The sequence below is a fragment of the Tamandua tetradactyla genome, chromosome 14 (genome assembly GCF_023851605.1).
Source record: "Tamandua tetradactyla isolate mTamTet1 chromosome 14, mTamTet1.pri, whole genome shotgun sequence".
NCBI lineage: Eukaryota > Metazoa > Chordata > Mammalia > Pilosa > Myrmecophagidae > Tamandua > Tamandua tetradactyla.
Window position 1 is genome coordinate 89,459,165 of NC_135340.1, and position 18,853 is coordinate 89,478,017.

Consider the following 18,853-nt stretch of genomic DNA (forward strand, 5'->3'; position numbering starts at 1 on the left):
ACGCTACAAAAGCTGCTTGAAGAGGGGGAACCAGCATTACCAAACCCCACCACATGGAGTGGTTTGGGCCAAGAACTTTGTAGGTATTATTTTCTTTAGTCACAACAATCTTGGAATGGGGTAAGGGATAGAAGGTATTATTTCCCCTTTGATCAATGAAAAAGAAGAGTCATAGACAAGCTAATTAATTTGCCCATGGTTAAGGTATTTAGATCTGAAGACAGGTTTCAAATCTAATCTGTAACTCTAAATCTCAACTTTGCTTTTCATGGTCTTTGGTGTTGTCATTCTCTCGTTTTTGACCCTCATCTTGTCTACTCTATCTCAGAAGTGTTTTCAGAGTCTCTCCCACTACCACAGGTTCCCATTTTACCTCTCAATTCAAAGCCTAGACTCTTTCCACCACACCTTCCTTTAAGAAAATAGATGGGTATTTTTAAAAGGGGATAAGAAGGTAATTTCACTGGAGTGAACTACAGATGAACAAAAAGATTCCTGCTCTCATGGAGCTTTCAAGTATACCAAGAGAAACCGACAAAACCCAGTAAACATATGTAACATGAAAATTGCAACGGAAAAAAGAAAAGGTGATATTTGGGCAAGACTTAAAGAAGTTAGAATTAATCATGTGGATTTCTGGAAGAAAAAGTCCCAAGTGAAGAAAACAACTAGTGCCAAATTTCTGAGATTGGAATCTGCCTGATGTGTTCAAAGAGCAGCAAGAAGACTGGCAATAACTATGTGATGATATTGTGAATTACGGATTATATATGTAGAATGGAATGAGCATATGTTAAGAATGTGTTTATTTCTTGTAATATTTTTTTAATTAATTAAAAAAAGGAAAAATTAAGGAAAGGAAAAAATAAAGCACTGTATTTGGAAAACAGTTAAGATGGTTTTTAAAAATCCACCATAAACAATGTCTAAAGAAAAAGGACAAACTGAAAATAAATTTGGTACACATCACAGAAAATTTAAATTTCCCTAATATAAAGAGCTCCTATAAAATAAGATAATGGCTAATCACACAACAGACACAGGTAAAAAGATATAAATTGACATTTCATAGAATAGAAAATAAATTATACACACACACGTATCCACACATAAACATATAAAAAAGTGCCCAATCTCATCACAATTATTAAAAAAAAAAAGAAAACTAGCAAAGACAGGAAAAGGAGGGTGGCACTAATAAAGCAGAGTAGAAAAAACAAAGTATGAGGGCAGGAAAAAACTTCTTCATTATAAGGCAACCTCTCAAGGCAAGTAGATAGGATGAAGGAAACAAACAAAAAAAAGAAGACTGGCAATGAGTATAGTGAGTGAAGACAGATGTCAAAGCTGAAGCTGAACAAGTAAAAGGAAGTCAGATCCTGGAAGGCTTTATCCTTGTAACAACTCCATGAGGTCATTACTATTACCAAGCCCCATTTTATAGTTGAGGTATCTGAGGCACAAAGGAGTTAAATGACTTGACCAAGGTCACATACAACGCTACGTCAGATTATGAACCCAAACAGTTATTACCATATGTGGTTTAAAAACATGATCCCAGAGGCATCTATACACCTTCTATTAAGATACAGGGTCTATATCGCTTCTCTTGGAATCTGTAGACTTGCAACTACTTTGACCAAGAGAGAATAGCAGTAGTAACAATATGTGACTTCTGAGGGTAGGTCATAAAAAGCATGCAGCATCTGTCTGCTTGATTGCTGAAACACTGAGTCCCCAGGGAAGAGTCCATGACACCAAAGCCTCCATGTTGCAGAGGCCCAAGTAGACACTCTGACCAAGAGTCCCACTTGGGCCCAGTCTTATAACCGTACAGGCCAAGATATCAGATATGTGAGCAAAGAAACAGTCTAGGAATTGGATTCCCCAGCCCAGCTACTCAAGTTCTCCTAACCTTTCCACCCCCTACTGAGATCCAGATAGACTGGAGCAGAGACAAACCATTCTTGACTCAATTCCTGACATACGATCTATGAACATAACAAAATGGGTGTTGTTTTACATTACTAAGTTGTAGACTGGTTTGTTCCACTACAATAACTAGAACTATGCAATAAGCAGGAGATAAGGGTTAAAAACCTGAACTAAGTTGACAGAAATGGAGAGAGAAACTGGAATACATTACCATGTTATGTGGTGGGTTCTTCATCACTGAAGGCCTTTAAGAACAGGACTGTAAGTTTAGATGACTTAAAAGAAGAAAACAATAGTAAAGCTACTATAAGATGAGGGGCAGACCTAAGACAGTCAAGGACTGGTCAAGGGAAAGTAGACGAGGAAAGAGAAGGATATAGTGGGTGAAAAGAATGTCATTAAAAAACAGCCTCAAAGGCTACCAGCAACAAAAATTGTTTGTCTCAGTTAAAATTATTCCTCTGGATAAATAACTGTACACCTAAGGACAGAAAACTGGAGTAGGAAGTTGATCTAGGACCACTCCTCTCCAAGATTCTCATTCTAGAATCTGACACTGTAATGAACACAGTCATAAAGGGTACCAAATGAATAAAGAAAAGGGTTATATAAAATCCTGAAATCAAAACCTTTGGTTTCAACTTATTCTACCAATACAGACTTTCACGTAAAATGTCCATAGTACAATCCTAACAGTATTTAATATTTCACCCAAAAGCAACTGTCTATTAGCAGGAAATACAGACAAAACACCACCTGCCTTGTACAAACTTCAATTGAGAACACCAAGATCTCACCCAGCACACAGAAACAATGCCTTATCCAGTCTAGGAAAGATTATATAAGGCCAGTCCTAGCTGAGCAGCTCAGGTGGCTAGGGTGCAGTGCTAAGAGAAGTCTAAGCTGAAGAAGTGGAACTCCAAAAAGGATGTCTTTTTCTTATATTACCAACTTCTACCCGAATCGTTATACTATACACACAGACGCAGATGGGTCAGCACCAACCAGTGACCACTACTTACAGATAAACTCCAAGCATATTCTCTAACTTCTTGTGTAAGATAAGACTTCAAAGCTGGGAGACTCCCAGATAAGAGACTTTTTCTTCTTCAGGTTTAATTTAAAAATTTTAAATGGGTGTGAGAAAGGTGAATTTCTGATTAAATCCTTCCAGTGCTGATCAGAATGGGCTACATTCCCTGACTTTGACCCTTACTTCCAGCCTGGGAACAAGTTTCCAGGTATAAAATTTGGCTATATTTTAGGACAATAAAATTCAAACAATCACTTTTGAAATCAAAGATAACACGTACTATCAAATTTTATTAAACTATGTGTAATTCCCTTTTCACTGATTATAATGTGAATCATCATGCCTAGCATAAATAATCAAAATGACCAAGATTTTAATGGCCCTCTCAAATTGAACTCTGTAAGACCCTTCCCTAACCACTCTGACCTAATATGAAATCTCTGCATTCATCAGAGAACAACTTATTTTTAAAAGACCCAAACAATGGTTCAATGAAAGTTGGGTTTGGAGGTTAAAAAGCAGATTAAATGAAACTACATTACATACTTCAAATAAGATATTATGTAAAGTGTAAGTGATCAACAAATGGAAACTATTTTTATTCTTCATAACCACACTTTCTTACAGAGAATGGATTTTTAAAAACGCTTGGAGATTCAACACAATCCTAATCAAAATTCCAAATCATTCTTTGCAGAAATGGAAAAGCCAACCATCAAATTTAAAGGGATGGGAATCATCAAATTAATAGGGTTGGGTAAGGGCCCTTGGAAAATCAAAACCATCTTGAAAAAGAAAATGGCGGACTCACACTTTCCAATTTTGAAACTTATTATGAAGCTACATCATCAAAACAGCATGGTGCTGGCACAAGGACAGACACAGACACCAATGGAATTGAACTGAGAGCTAAGAAATCAACCCTTACATCTGTAGCCAACTGATTTTTAACACAGGTGCTAAGTCCACTCAATGGGGAAAGAATAGTCTTTTCAACAAATGGTGCTGGGAAAACTGGAGAATAATATGCGAAACAATGAAGGTGGACTCCTACCTCAAATCATATACAAAAATTAACTCAAAAGGGACCAAAGACCTAAAGATAAGGCCAAAACTATAAAATTCCTAGAAGAAAATAGGGATGTGTCTTCAGAACACGTGTTAGGCAATGGTTCCTGAGATTTCACACTAGAAGCACAAAAACAAAAAATTGGGAAAATAGACTTGATCAAAACTTAAAACTTCTGTGCATCACAGTGTGACTGTGTGATTATGAAAACTTTGTGTCTGATGCTCCTTTTATCTACCTTATCAACAGGTGAGTAAAACATACGGAATAAAGATGAATAATAGGGGGAACAAATGCTAAAGTAAATTTAGAGTGAAATGCTGGTGATCGGTGAGGGGGAGGGGTGGGGGATATGGTACGTATGTATTTTTTTCTGTTTTCTTTTTATTTCTTTTTCTGAATAGATGCAAATGTTCCAAGAAATGATCATGATGATGAATATGCAACTATGTGATGATATTGTGAATTACTGATTATATATGTAGAACAGAATGATCAAAATTAAAAAAAAAAAACTTCTGTGCATCAAAGGACTTTATCATGAAAGCAAAAAGACAACCCACAGACAGAAATCCTAGAATGAGCTGGGACTCAGCATCAAGGATTGAGAAAACCTTCTGGACTGAAAGAGGGAAGAGAGAAATGAGACAAAATGAAGTGTCAGTGGCTGAGAGATTTCAAATAGAGTAGAGAGGTTATCCTGGAGGTTATTCTTAGGCATTACATAGATAAACCCTTCTTAGTTGAAGGTGTATTAGGAGGCTAGAGGGAAGAGCTTGGAACTGTAGAGCTGTGTTCCAGTAGCCATGTTTCTTTAAGATGATCGTATAATGATACAGCTTTCACAAAATGATTGTATGATTGTGAAAACCTTGCTCTGATGCTGCTTTTATCTACAGTATGGACAAATGAGTAAAAAATATGGATTAAAAATAAATAAATAATGGGGGAACAAATGTTAAAATAAATCGAGGAGAGGGAAATAGTGATCAATGAGAGGGAGGGGCAAGGGGTATGGTATGTATACGAGTTTTTTCTTTTTATTTCTTTTTCTGGAGTGATGTAAATGTTCTGAGAAGTTATCATGGTGATGAATATACAACTATGTGATGATATCATGAGCCACTGATTGCACACCAAGTATGGAATGTTCATACATTAAGAATGTTTGCATTGTATGTTGATCGATTTTATTAATAAAATTTTTTTAAAAAGACCACCCATAGAATGGGAGAAGATACTTGGAAATCACATATCTCATGGGAGTTTAATGATATAAAGAAATCTCACAACTCAAAAACAAAGACAAACAATTCAATTTAAAAAAATGGGCAAGGGCAGTAGCCAGCCGACCAGGCTATGTGATGTTTCCACAGTACCTACTCACAGCCTTGGGACTGGTCTCCCTCCTCTCCCACTCTGGGCAGCATTGAGGGGAGAGCACACACAAGGAGTAGAGGGGCTTCTCTCCTGGCCTCTGGCCGACTACCAGCGTAGCTGTGGTGTGCGTAAGCCCAGAGGCTCTCCCTGTACCTGATGGGTGGATACCCAGGAACTCGGCCTTCCGGCTGATCCCAGCTCAGGCAGCTCTGAAGCATCAGCGGGCAATACCACGTATTATGGAAAATTGCAGCTGGTGTTGTGATCACTGCAGTGGCCTCAAGTCTCCGAGCCCTGCACCCCCATTGTAGGGTTGTAGGCAGCCAGCTTACCAGCACCAGAGCCTCACAGTACCAGTGCCTTTGCCCAGGACCAGCGACTGAGTGAAGTGAGACGTACCCAGTAGTCAGCAAACTAGAGATTCACAGGACTGAATCCAAACTGTCAAAGGAAGAGGGCTTTATATTTATAGTGCACAATGCAAATGTTTTATTTGCTTTCTTACCTCGTTTAAGTTCTCCCTTGAAATTGTCCTCATCTTGTCAACCCCTAAAATGATATCCCTTTGTTTTGAATGGTTTTTCACTAAACTGATTAAGTTGTCCAACAGTTTTCAGTAGGCCCCAGTTTGTAAATTATCAGAATTCTTTGTCTTCCATGCTACATGAATTGAGAGTTACCTACTGACTGGGTCTTGATGCCTTTGATCACAGAAATAAATTATCCCTCGAAGACAATTAGGTCCTTAATGAGATAACAATGAAATCCTGCACTATAGTAGGTGCTCAGTAAATGTTTAGCCCCCTTCTTCCTGAAATTTCATTCAACAAAGTCTGTACCAACATTACCTTATTCTCCCAGTACAGTAGTCACCATGCTTGATAGTGGCCCACATGTCATCCATATGTTTTTTCCTCATTGGAGGCAGCTGAGAATAGAATATTGTTGATTGTTGGTACGTACTAAAGACCTACAAAATGACTATCACTCCAGCTATTAACTCTAGCCTCCTTGTAGTTTCCTGGTCTGGTATTAAACCACAGAATGCTATTTACATTGTTATTCAGCAGAATCAGTTGCATTCTCTGCCATTTAAGTGAGACTGATAAGGCTCTGGACTAGAAGGTACAAATGATCTTCATCACCCCCTAGTCATTTTTATGAGGAAAAAACAAAGGTAAACCAAAGAAAAAGTATGTTACATTTCCTTTAGGCTTGCTAGCTGATTTCCTGTATAGTACTCTGATCATATATTAGAATTACATCCTAACTCAAATATATGAATTCTTCCAAATTTTAGGATTTGTCCCTAATTAAAAAGGCTTCTCTGGGTCATTATAGCCATGAAACAAAAACTCACGGGGGTCTTGAGTTACACTGGCTCCCGGTAGACCCGACGGGGGGTGGTCGTGTCCCGGGGGAGGATGAGGCCGGGATTGCGCGCCCTGGAGGTGCGCCGGGTCCCCGCTGACCCCGCGTCTCTCCGCAGCCCGCCGCCGCCGCCGCCGCCGCCATGCCCTTCTCTAACAGCCACAACGCGCTGAAGCTACGCTTCCAGGCCGAGGACGAGTTCCCCGACTTGAGCGGCCACAACAACCACATGGCCAAGGTGCTGACCCCCGAGCTGTACGCCGAGCTGCGCGCCAAATGCACGCCCAGCGGCTTCTCGCTGGATGACGTCATCCAGACCGGCGTGGACAACCCTGGTGCGTGCACCCCTGGGACAGGGTCTCGGTGCCCCACCCCAGACACCCCGGGGCAGGGTCCCGGCACGCCCTCCGCAGGGCCGCTCCCCCTCCCCGGGGAAGGATTCTGGAGCCCCCCTCCCCCCAAAACACCCCTTGGGCAGGGTCCGGGCGAGGGAGGCGCCCCTCCTTCCCGCGCAGCCGCAGGGTCCTGCTCAGCGGCTCGGGCTGGCCTGGCAGTGACGTCAGTGTCCCCGTTCCGCGGCCCCCTCCCCCCAGGCCAACCGTACATCATGACCGTGGGCTGCGTGGCGGGCGACGAGGAATCGTAGGACGTGTTCAAGGACCTCTTCGACCCCATCATCGAGGACCGGCACGGGGGCTACAAGCCCTGCGACGAGCACAAGACCGACTTGAACCCGGAGAACCTGCAGGTGCGGGGGCGCGGCGGCGCGGGTCCAGCGGGTCGGGGCCGGGGGTTCTCGGGCGCTCACCCCCGCTTCGCCCCCAGGGCGGCGATGACCTGGATCCCAACTACGTGCTGAGCTCGCGGGTGCGCACCGGTCGCAGTCTCCGCGGCTTCTGCCTCCCCCCGCACTGCAGCCGCGGGGAGCGCCGCGCCATCGAGAAGCTGGCAGTGGAAGGTAGGGGACCCAGGTCGGCGGGCCGCCGGGGGCCGTTCTGGGTCCCGCCCCGGATTGTTTACGGGTCACCCGAGCCGCCGCCGCGCTCTTATCTGCGCGTGCCTGGGTCCGGTTTCCCGGAGGGCGGGCGGCCCAGGCAGCGCGCCCCCTCGCTGCCCACCGAGGTCTGTGGCCCAGAGAGGGCGGGCCAGTACCAAAGGCCACACAGCAGACTATTGATTGCTTGCTGGGCTGGAGCTGAGTGCTCTTTCTTCCATTCCCTCTCTGAGCTGTACCCCCAGGGCTGCTGGGGCTGGGGTCTTGGGAGGAGCCCACACTCCTGGATATCCCCTGGTCTGAGGGGGAGGTCTGGGGGGGTGCTGTAGGGTTTTTCCTGGGGGGGCGCCTAGGGAGGAGCTGGACCCCGGCTGTGTCTCCTTCCCGCAGGCACAATGACAATAAGACTTTCCTGGTGTGGACTTGCCTTGCTTGGGTGAACTGCTTAATTCTTTGGGGGACAAGGCAGGGCTCTGTCCACACCCCCTCAGTAGGTACACTAGCCTTTCTGGCTAGTTCCTCAGAAGAGTTCCACGTGCCTCCCTTTTTCCAAGCTTTCTTGGAGCACGGATTCCAGAGACCTAATTTTCTTGGAATTCATGGTCAAACATGGGCAGTTCAAGAAATGCTCCATCAAACCATAATGCCTAGGATGGTAAGGGTGCAAGAACACACTTATACTCATTTACTGTCTTGGGTTGAGAACAAATCTTTCTGTGGGGCCTCCTGGCAACACTAATCGCCAACATTTACAGCATCCATACTTGCCAGTCAGTAATTCTACGCCCAGGAACGCTGCTGCCTGGGTCTGTCCCATGCACTGGGGGATGTTGAGTACCGTCCCTGATCTCTACCCACTAGCTGTCAACCAAAAATGCATTGACATTGACAAACGCCACCCCCTTCCCCTTTGAAAACTACTCCCTACAAAAATAATTGAGATACAATTATTTTTATTTTATTATTATTTTTTTAATTTTTAATTTAATTTATTTATTTATTACATGGGCAGGCACCGGGAATCGAACCCGGGTCCTCTGGCACCACAGGCAAGCATTCCTACCTGCTGAGCCACCGTGGCCCGCCCAGATAAATAACTTTTAAAATTTTTTTTGTGGGGGTGCATGGTCTGGTCTGGGAATTGAACCCAGGTCTCCCGCATGAGAGGTGAGCATTCTACCACTGAAACACCCATGCACCCGAGATACAATTATTTTTAATAGTGAAAAACTGGTAATGACTGCTGACAGTAATAGCTTGGCTAAAACATCACTATACCTCCTCCTGGATGGGGTCCTTGATGCAGCAATGGTGTGCAACATTTGGTGAGATGCTGACATCTCACTGAAGTGTAAAAACAGGTTATAAAATAGCTTGTACTAAGATCCCACACACTCTGTATGGGGAAGAAACCCAAGGAACAGCAGTTAGCTGTGGTTAGGTGGGTGGGTGGGGTAAGTTGAGTCCCTTCTTTAAACTTTATTTTCCAGACTTTCTACAGTGAACCTGTATTACTTACATAAGACAAAATAAGTTCTTTCTTTTTAGTGCTTTTTCTTTTTTTTAAGTAAGTGTCAATGTGTCCCAATTCCCAGGAGGCCTTTGCAGCAGCACCTGGACCTTACCGCTGACACCCTGAGGCAGCCGGGCAGGAAGCCTCTCCCAGATGGCTGGAAACTGAGGCTCAGATGGATTGGCCCAAGGCCGCCCAGCTACAAATACTGGGCTCTTTTCACCATTATCTTTTTTTTTTTTTTTTGCTTTTAAGAACATTCTAGACTTCACAAGCACAAAACTTGCTTCTCTAAGCAGTAGCTTAAGAGACTGTAATTGCCTGGTGGGTGCCTCATTCTGTATTTCTATTTTTGAACCAACTGGTACATTAACAGAGCTTCCTGAAGCACCCCTGGAGAGGGGAAGGGGCCATTACATTTAACTCACATGGATCCTATGTTAATTTCCTTTTCTTCAGCTTAAAAAAAGGAAATATTTTGATTGGCAGGAAGTCATCTTTCTGGCTGTTAGGTTTCAACTGAGCAGGTGACAGCATTTGGTTTGGAGAAATGAGGTGTAAAGTGTCTGTATTTATTTAGTACTGCTGAGGGGAGAGGTTTTTGACATGGGGACTGCCAGGAAATGTACAGGTTTCTAAGTCTGGCTGGAGACTTTCCACTCCCAGTGTCTGGGCTCATTCTACCTTTCTCCCCAAACCCATCTTTGAATATAACTGCTTCTACTTGGCTAAAGACATATTTTCAGATCCTTCCAGGGGAAGTCTGAAGAGGGAAGGACTGTGCTTTTCTCTGCTTTCTCCAACCAATCAGGATGTATGGCTGGCACTCCAGCAGCCATCTTGGAAGATGAGGACAAGACCAACCCTGCATGGCCAAGTTGAATATACAAGCCTGGCTGCCTTCATGTAATATGGTAAAAACAGGTGTGATGCCCACAACCACTAGTGGCTTAGCAACTGGGAGTAGGACTGTGAGGACTCTCAAATCCCTCAGGGCTCAGCAGTGAATCTGTTCAGGAATTGAGGTGGATGGAGAAACAACAGCCCCAGAAACAGCCTGGCTTTAGGCATCACTTATGCCAATTTGCACTCAGAATGGCACATGCAGGGAGGGAGGTCCTATGGGGAGATGAGACTGATGGCAATGACACCAACACCTCCAGAACTTTTATTCATCCCCTGCCTCCCTCGACATGCCTACACCCCACTTTCCACAATCTGATCTGCCCACCCAAAGCTTGGGGCCCTGCCTATGCCCTGATCTCCTCCATCAAGGGCAAGACTTCCCAGCCCCCTTTCAAGAAGGAACCTAATTCTCACCCATCACTCCCCTCAGGGTTTACCCTTTATCACTACCCTGTTGCAGAAGTGTTTCACTGGGGAATCTCCTTTCTGAGAGAATGCCAAGGACCTCTCAGGATTTAAGTTTTCCTTCATTAACCCCATGCCACCCACTCTGGGCTGAACCTATCACTGGTGCAGGTGGTTCATGTGTAATACATACTGAGATTATTCCCAAAATATAAAACATAGGAAAAAGCAAAAATTCCCACTAAAACTCAAGTGAAACCTCTTGTCAATACTTTCGATCTGGGTGGGCCACGGTGGCTCAGTGGCAGAGTTCTCATCTGCCATGCTGAAGACCTGGGTTCAATTCCTGGGGCCTACCCATGCAAAAAACAAACAAACAAAAAAAATACTTCTAATCTGGTGCCTGCCCATGCAAAAAACAAGCAAGCAAGCAAAGAAACAAAACAAAACAAAAAAACCCACTTTTAATTCATCAACTGCCCTAAATAGCAACTCAAATGTACTACATGCTCATAAGGAAATAATAAAGGTGACTGACATATTATTGTCTATTTTGAAACTGTTGCCTCTGGGCCTGATGGGAAATGTCTGGGGGAGGCCTGTGTCATGGTTCAAAGCTTCCACCTCCCTTTCCTTCTTCCTTCAGACTAGAAAGGAGGAATGAGATACCTACTGCCTGTTTTATTATTCTGGCTTTGAGGACACAGGAGATTATGGATTTGCTATTTTTCAGACTTAGTCCCAGTGTTTTGGTTCATTTTATTGACAACATCCTAGGAAATATAACAGAGTAAATGTATCCTTCATATTCTGAGCTATCAGGAGAAAAGGAGTGTGGCACGGCCACTCTGGGCTGATGTTTGAGGATCCCTGAGACAAGCACCTGGGTCTTACAGAGTCCATAGAATGGAGTAAGAATGCAGAGATGTGGGGCACTGGAGCAGCAGGCAACAGCTGAGCCATGCCAAGTCGTGGAGGCCGGCCAGTGGAGGCGACAGAAGGGACCAGCAATTGCTGTCACAGTTGCACAGCAGCACATTTGGGAAACTGGGGGACCGGTGGCCTGGCCCTCTGGGGCCCCATAGATTACCCTCTATCAAAGGACTCCTGGTGCCAGGCTGGGGAACATGGATGCTCAGAGAATGCAGTCACACCCCCACCCACAGGCACTCCTTCTTGGAAGGTGAGGCAAGTTTGTGCAGACCCGGCTCTGGAAGAGCCCCTGGCACAGGTGGTGTCCCACGCAAGCCACTGTCTCCTCCATCTTAAGATCTGTCCCTCCCCATGCAACTGGGGCCCTCAACACATTGTCTCTGATGGACAACCAGGGAACTCCATCCTGGGACACTCTGGACCCATGGAACAGACGTGCGCGATGTGGACCCACCTGGTGGGAGAGCAACAACAGCAGTGAGGCCTTACTTGGACATCCGGAGAAGTGCTGGCCACCACACACTCCAGTCTGCGACTGCCTTTGTTTGTGCTGCCCCTTCTTCCACTGAGCAGACTCAGGGGTGTGCTTCGAATTGTACCTGCCATCTCTTCACACCTGCCCCCCCACTCACCACCTGGACTGGATGCCCCCTTCAGCCTGGAGTGCAGGCATTCGTTCAGGCCATCCTGGCTGCAGTCAGCTCTGTGACTGAGTCTGGGTCCTTCTCCCCTCTGTGAGCCTGACAGCTGCTCCAGTATGGGGCTTTGCCTTGTTTATCTTTGTATCCCCAAGGCCCAGCACAGGGTCTGACAGAATGGCTACCTCATGCCACCTCCAAAGTGCGCCTGCTGCTGAATGAATAGAGGAAGAGAGAAACCACGATAAGACTTGTCCAGGAACACATAAAAGAACAGGGGTAATCTCACTTGGAGAAACAAAAATTCAGGGATGGAACACACTTTTCATCTTCACATATGTGAGCCCTGACTCATTCAAGCTCCCAAGAGCAGAACAGCAACCACTGGGGCGGTGCAGGAAGCCAATCTGCACCAGGGAAATGAAGACTGCTAGAACCCTGCCCAGAACCCTAGGGGCAAGGATCTGGCACTGAGGGGCTCCAGATGCTCTGGAAGCTCTTGATGAGCAACTGCAGCCTCCCTCCTGCTGGAGAGATGAATACTAGAATGTTGGTTTAAAGTAATTCTTAGAGACAAAGCAAGTGGGTGGGATGTAGAGCAAGCAGGCAACTGCAAAATTAACTGGTGGGGGTGGGGCGGGAGAGCCTCAGTGGGATTAGTCATCTCTTCCCAGGGCCATCCCCACCAAGCCCCCTGTTTATCAACTATTTGGTTAAAAAATACCAAAGCCAGCAACCACTGGTAGGATTATCGAAAGAGCTGGAAAAGAAGTGAGACACTTGCAACTTGTAACCAACCAGCCCCAACAGCAACAACAAAAAATCCCTGCCTGTAGCCACCAGATGCCCTGCCTTCCCCATTCCAGTCAAATCCTCTCATCAAGAGGGAGCCAAGTCTAGATGGCCTGCGAACCTCAAGGTTTAGTTTTCTAATCTTTGGCTGGGGAGCAAGAGGCCATTCACCAGTGACTCCTGCTCCACAAGGTTCAGCTTCAGTCCGGCACTGCCTGACAAACGGCTCAAGGCCTGCAGTTTAGACCCTCTATGTTGTCCTCGACACCTGAAAAACCTCTCCAAAATGAGTTCTCACACAGTTACCAAGTCTCAGGCCACTATTCTCCTTTGAAAATTTGGACACTCCACGGCCTGTGAGTCTCTCTGCAAGGGTCGGGCATTGACCAAGGTGCTAGGTCCCAGAGAATTTCGAATCTGGCGAACAGGATACCAGCCCAAGGCAGGGCCCATCTGTTTAAATCCTCATCACTCACCGAGCGCTCGCCTGCTCTGCACCCAAACATGAGCCAGAAGAGGAGAGACAGGCATCAGCAGCAGAGGCGGTGCAGGCCCCACCAGGTCCCAGCTGTTGAGCCTTGTCTTCTCTTTGCAACAGGAAGGGCTTCAAGGGTTGGCTGCTGGAGACCAAAGAGGATGTGCCACAAAACAAAATGTGACCCACTGCAGCCTTGCCGTCCTATCCCTGGGCCATTCAGGGACAGAGGCAGATGTGATGTTCTCAAGAACAGTTCTGACCACAACCCACTAAAACTGCCTTCTACTTTCTAGTTATTTTTTTTGCCTGCTTCAATTTTTCTTTTTAAACAAATACTTATTTTGTACTATGTTGTCAAGCAGTGTTTTAGGTACCTGCAATACAGGGAAAGAGAAGGACAAAGAGCCCTGACTACAGGGCTTATACTCCGGTGGCGGTGAACTCGATTGGCTATCAGCATATGGTGCCATAGGTAGTGAAAAGGCAGAAACTGATCAAGGGGGCCTGGGAAAACTGGTTGTAGCTTTGAATGGAACTGCCAGTGTTATCTCTTTGAAATGCACGAGCAAAAGCTTCACAGAGGTAAAGGGGTCTGCCCTCCTGCCCAGCAGCAGGCAGCTCTCCCACGAGACTCATCACTCTTGTTACTGTGGATGTACCTGCAAGAGCCATGGGCCAGGAATAGGTGGAACAGGCACATAAGCCTTCCTATGAGCAGGTTCTGAGATGCACTGAGGCTGGTCCTGGAATCCTATTTTAGAAACAGGGAACATTTCCTTATTAAGCCTCAGCCCGGTGAGCAGTGTTCACTCCTGAAAACTGAGGAATACACAGCTCAGGGAGCTCCATGCCCTGGGTTAAGTTGGGAAGGAAAGAAAAGAAGGTTAGCTTTTCTTATTGTTTCAAAAGAATTTGCCTGGGAGTGTTAGTAAATCTCTCCACATGTTCTGCTTTGCACATGCCTTTGCAATGAACAATCCCAAGGGAGGTCCTATTATTATTATTACTCTGATTTTATGGAGGAGGAAAGGAAGGTTTTGTAGTGTTAAGAGCTTCTCAAGGTCACAAAGCCAGAGCATGGACAGCAAGCTGCCTGGCTGCTGGGCAATTACATAAAATCACTTCGCTGCCATGTGGTGAAATGAATTGTAAAAGGCCCTGTTTCAAAGTGAAGCCCAATACACCCCCTCCAAAAAAAACACCCTGAACCTGCTGCAGTAATTCTAGTGGGGAGCTCAGCACCTCCTATTAGGCAGGGCTTCACCTCCCAGTAAAGTGCTTTCTTATCAAGTTCACCGAAAGCTCCTTGCAATGTTCACTTATCAGTTCTGCTTTCTAGGGCCACCTTTATCTCTTTCAGAGTGTGGCCCTGACACAAAGCAAGCTCTCAGGCATCTGCACCCCCACCCTGCTCCATTTCTCTTCTTGCCCAAACTCAACCCATCACTTCTGATTGCTTTTCTGGGGACAGCTGTCTAGTCACCTTGGTCTCCCTTCCTCCCCAGGGAGTCTACCCAGGCCCACAGGCCCTGCCTAAATGCTTTGTGACTGCCAATAACCAAAATTTGCTGTGTTGTCTGTGTGTCATGCCAGGAGGCTGCTAGAAGATATACCAAGGACTGCCCCTGGAGGAAATGGCAACTCTGCCTGGGCTTTGGTCTTTGAAAGTTGAAAAACCAAAGAACTACAAAGAACTATTTAAAAACAGTTGTCAGATTTGATCTTCATCCTCCTCTTCCACTCAGGGCATCTGCTCTTGTGTAAGGTGTCACAGTTGAGTTCACCTGCGCATTAGCATATTCATCATTTCATGTATTTTGCCCCCTTTAAGCATCCCCACCCCATCCCCATTTAAAGGTGGGCCATAGAGCTAAGGGCTCCCAGGGAAAATAAGCAATTACAAAACAAAACAAAAGAGTGAAGTTCTGAGCAGTACAATCTCAGGCTTCCTTTTCCTTTGCATTTTTGAGGCCACTCCTGAGATGTTCCAGCAGACTGTGATGCTGCTCTTAAGGCAGTGGCAAATGGCACTGTGGATCCCAGAGATCATGACGCAAGATCACCCACTAAAACAGAACTGCCTGAGACAGGATATTCAAAGTTACTGTTTCCATAGGAACGGCAACTTCTTCATAACGCGTTGGGATTTTTCTTTTAATCATCACCATTCTCTAGGCTTTTAGAGAAACATATGTTGTGAAAATTATAACACTCGTGCTTCCAGAAGTCTTCATGTGTCTGTAACAGCTTTTGCCTGGGTCTTCACTTTTAGAAATGGAAGGATGCTCTAAGAACATTTGCAGGAATGTTGCTTGGTGCCTCTGATCTGCCTGGGCCAGGGAGGAGGTCGGCACCAACTGGAATGGCAACATTATGTTCAGGATTGGGACAGCGTTCCACTTGTTGACTAAATGGGACAGGCAGCTAGCTTGACACTGCCAGGTGCCTCACCGTACCCCTAAGATATAATATGTTCCAGGGGAATGGGTGAGGGAAAGATGTGGCACTGTGTCAACATTGTGTCTTAAATGATTTTCAATGACTCCTGAATATCCCTTTTCCAAACGTTATCGCATGCAGAATAAAAATGAGATCTTCTGAGAATGCTGATTTAAAGGTAAGGGCATGGGCCATTAGTAATGGAGGAGGCTTTTGTTTAAAGTTAATAAGATCAGTGTCGCCACTCAAGTCAAATCAACAGCAATTAGTAAAGTAGCCTCTAAAATATACACAACTCAGAACACCTCTGTGTCTTACAGACACACCTCTTTCTCAATTGATGAGTAACTTATTAAAAAGTGTGGTTGGTTCATCTTTTAATTTCTCTTAAAAGAGCTTACCTCCTAGTATTCAATTTGATCTGTCAAACATAAATACATAAAACAATTCAAAATGTGTCCCAGGTATAAAGATAAAAAGGAAATAGTAGGCTGCCAAATCTTTGCGTGGCTAGGCTCTGATTCATTTCTGCAAACTACTGCAGGGTAATTATGCACAGGTACCTGGCACGAGTGAATTTCTGGGGTAAGAATGTTAATAAGCCAAGCCTCAAAACCATGAATTTCACCACACAGCTCCTAAGCATCTGCCTTGTGGAGGAAGCAATTTATAGCAGGTCAGTCTTCCCCTCTGGCTCCCAGTCAACCCCTTCCAAGCAGAAGGGGCAGGGGCAGCACTGTCAAGGAGTGAGCAAGAGGCCCATGTGCACACAGATGGAAAGATATTTGGCTTCTCCCGGTCTGGGTGGTTTTGCAATGTTTTAATGGGGTGTAAAAACAGCTTGCACCAGACATAACGGTTAGGGCGATTACAATCTCTGCTAGCTGCTCTACACACTAAGCTCATTACAGAAACTCTGAGTGAAACGAAGTGGGTCTTGAAAAGGAACTGAAAACCTCCAGTGAAAGGGGGGGTGAGGTAGGAAGGGGATTTATTATTTTAATACAGTAGTTTTGATACAGTAAGGTGAAAATGATGTGCTTCACTCTTAGGTCAAAGGGCAAATAGCCCATCTGCATTCAACATTCAACCTGCAGTCCTGTTATGCTCCTTGACACTTTTGGTCATGGCTCCAGGAGCACTACACCTGCCTGTGCCCCTCCTTCCTCACTGCTCTTCTGCCAGTTCCGCCTCTTCTTTCCGATCTCTTCATGTGGTGCTTCCAGGGCCCAGCCCTAATCACCTCCTCTCCTCTGGCGAGCCTACTGCCTCACAGCTTTAAATATGAACCATCCAACTGATGAGACATCCTGTCTCCCCCAGTCTCAGCCTCAAGCACCGCCCAGCTTATCTATCTGACTTGCCCATGTGTGGTCTCTATTTAGTGTCTAGAGGCACTTCAAACTCAACAGTTTCAAACCCAACCTCCTGATTTACTTCCCTTCCACCCCCCAGACTTCTCCATCAGCAATCTTCCCCATTTCAACTGACAGCAATTCCATCTGTCCTGCTGCTCCGGCCAAAATTTGTAAAGTTGTGTCTGGCTCGTCTCTTTTCTGCTCACCCCACATCCAATTCAAGTGCAAATGCAATTTACTTTATTTTCAAAGCATGTTCAGAATCCAACCGCTGTCCACACTGTACCCACCTTTGTCTGAGCCAGCATCCTCTCTTGCCTGTGTTACTGCCAACAACCTCCAAAGGGCTTTCTTCGCTTCTCCTTGACACCCCCCACCCCACAACCCCTATAATCAATTCTCAACACAGCTGCCAGGGCAATCATCTGAAAACCTAACTGAGGGCATGCCAATCTTTTGTTCAAACCACCTCCCAACCCAGCTCGGCATCTCTCGAGTAAACACAAACCTTTGTAATGCCCTTCAACGTCCTGTGAGCTGCATCTCCTCCAATTCCTTCTGCCCCAGGCCCACAGACAGGCCCTGGGCCTGGGCCTCTGTGGATGCCCTTCTCCCCAGGTCTGCAGGCTGCTTTCTTCACAGCCAGTTCTTGGTTCCAGTGCCCCCAACCCACCCATCCCGCTATTAAACATGGCAACCTGCAAATATCCAAGCCCCCTGGCACCCCTTAGCTTGCTCCGTGATGTTTTTCATGGCATTAACCATCTTCTTCCATACTAGGTAACTTACTTACTGATCACTGCATACTGACTGCCATCCTGCTAGAGTCGGCAGGGATCCCTGTTGAGTGAATGAGTGTCTGTCCTGTCCAGACTGCTACACTTTGAACAAAAAAAGCCCATTACCCAAAACAGCATACCAATCAACGTGACAATTTCCCCATGTGATTCAAGTGTCAAACTCTTCGATGAAGTCATAATCTCACGCGGAAAAGCTGTAGGTCTGATTCATGTATTGAATCACAAGAAAACAAGAGAGGAAAATTACATACTTGATGGAGAACAAACCCAGAACCGTCAAGACCTGGTGTTTCTCCACACAGAGGGCCCGCCGGAGCTCCAGAGGCCTCAGCTGCCAGCCATCCCAGTCCCTGCCTTCTCCAGTCAACAGGAGAGCCATCTTCTCTTTTTATTGCCTTTGAGGAAAAAAGATGCTAGTAATTAAAAAACGTTGTGATCTGTGCTAAGGACAAAGTGGCCTCAGGCCTTCATTTGCTTTCGTTCAACTTGGTGACAGAGAAAAACAGACAGTTTTAGTGATTGCCTTCATCTGAGACTTAAATACAGTATTAGGAGACAATGCAAGACTTTACTGAGAAAAAGTGAATTTTTAATTATCTTGTGCATCTACTAGAAAAACACACAAAGGCAATGTTCACAACTATAAATTTAAACCTTTGCACTAAAAAAACCCCAAACAACTCAAACAACAAACACAAAATCACAGGCATGAACTGTAAACCTGTTATCATCAACTAGTCTTAAGGTTAATTCTTAGTCATTCAATATTCTCCCCCTTGGCAATTTCAATATTTTAGCACCAAATGATC

At 45.4% G+C, this 18,853-nt stretch overlaps 1 protein-coding gene across 3 annotated transcripts in view; it reads right to left on the minus strand.

Moving 5' to 3' along the window:
* The window catches only part of LOC143656374 (MAP/microtubule affinity-regulating kinase 3-like), a 61,569-nt gene extending 54,261 nt beyond the window's left edge, over positions 1 to 7,308 (minus strand). The window contains exons 1-2 of one of the 3 annotated variants that reach the window (XR_013162474.1): positions 6,778 to 7,308; positions 6,266 to 6,345 (exon numbers count right to left, since the gene is read on the minus strand). Coding sequence is in view for 1 of the 3 variants with exons in the window: in XM_077128456.1 (XP_076984571.1) it covers positions 2,147 to 2,170 (24 nt within the window). In the remaining 2 variants the exon portion in view is untranslated. The other 2 variants (XM_077128457.1, XM_077128456.1) reach the window with 2 other exon arrangements.
* Between the last annotated feature and the right edge of the window lie 11,545 nt (positions 7,309 to 18,853).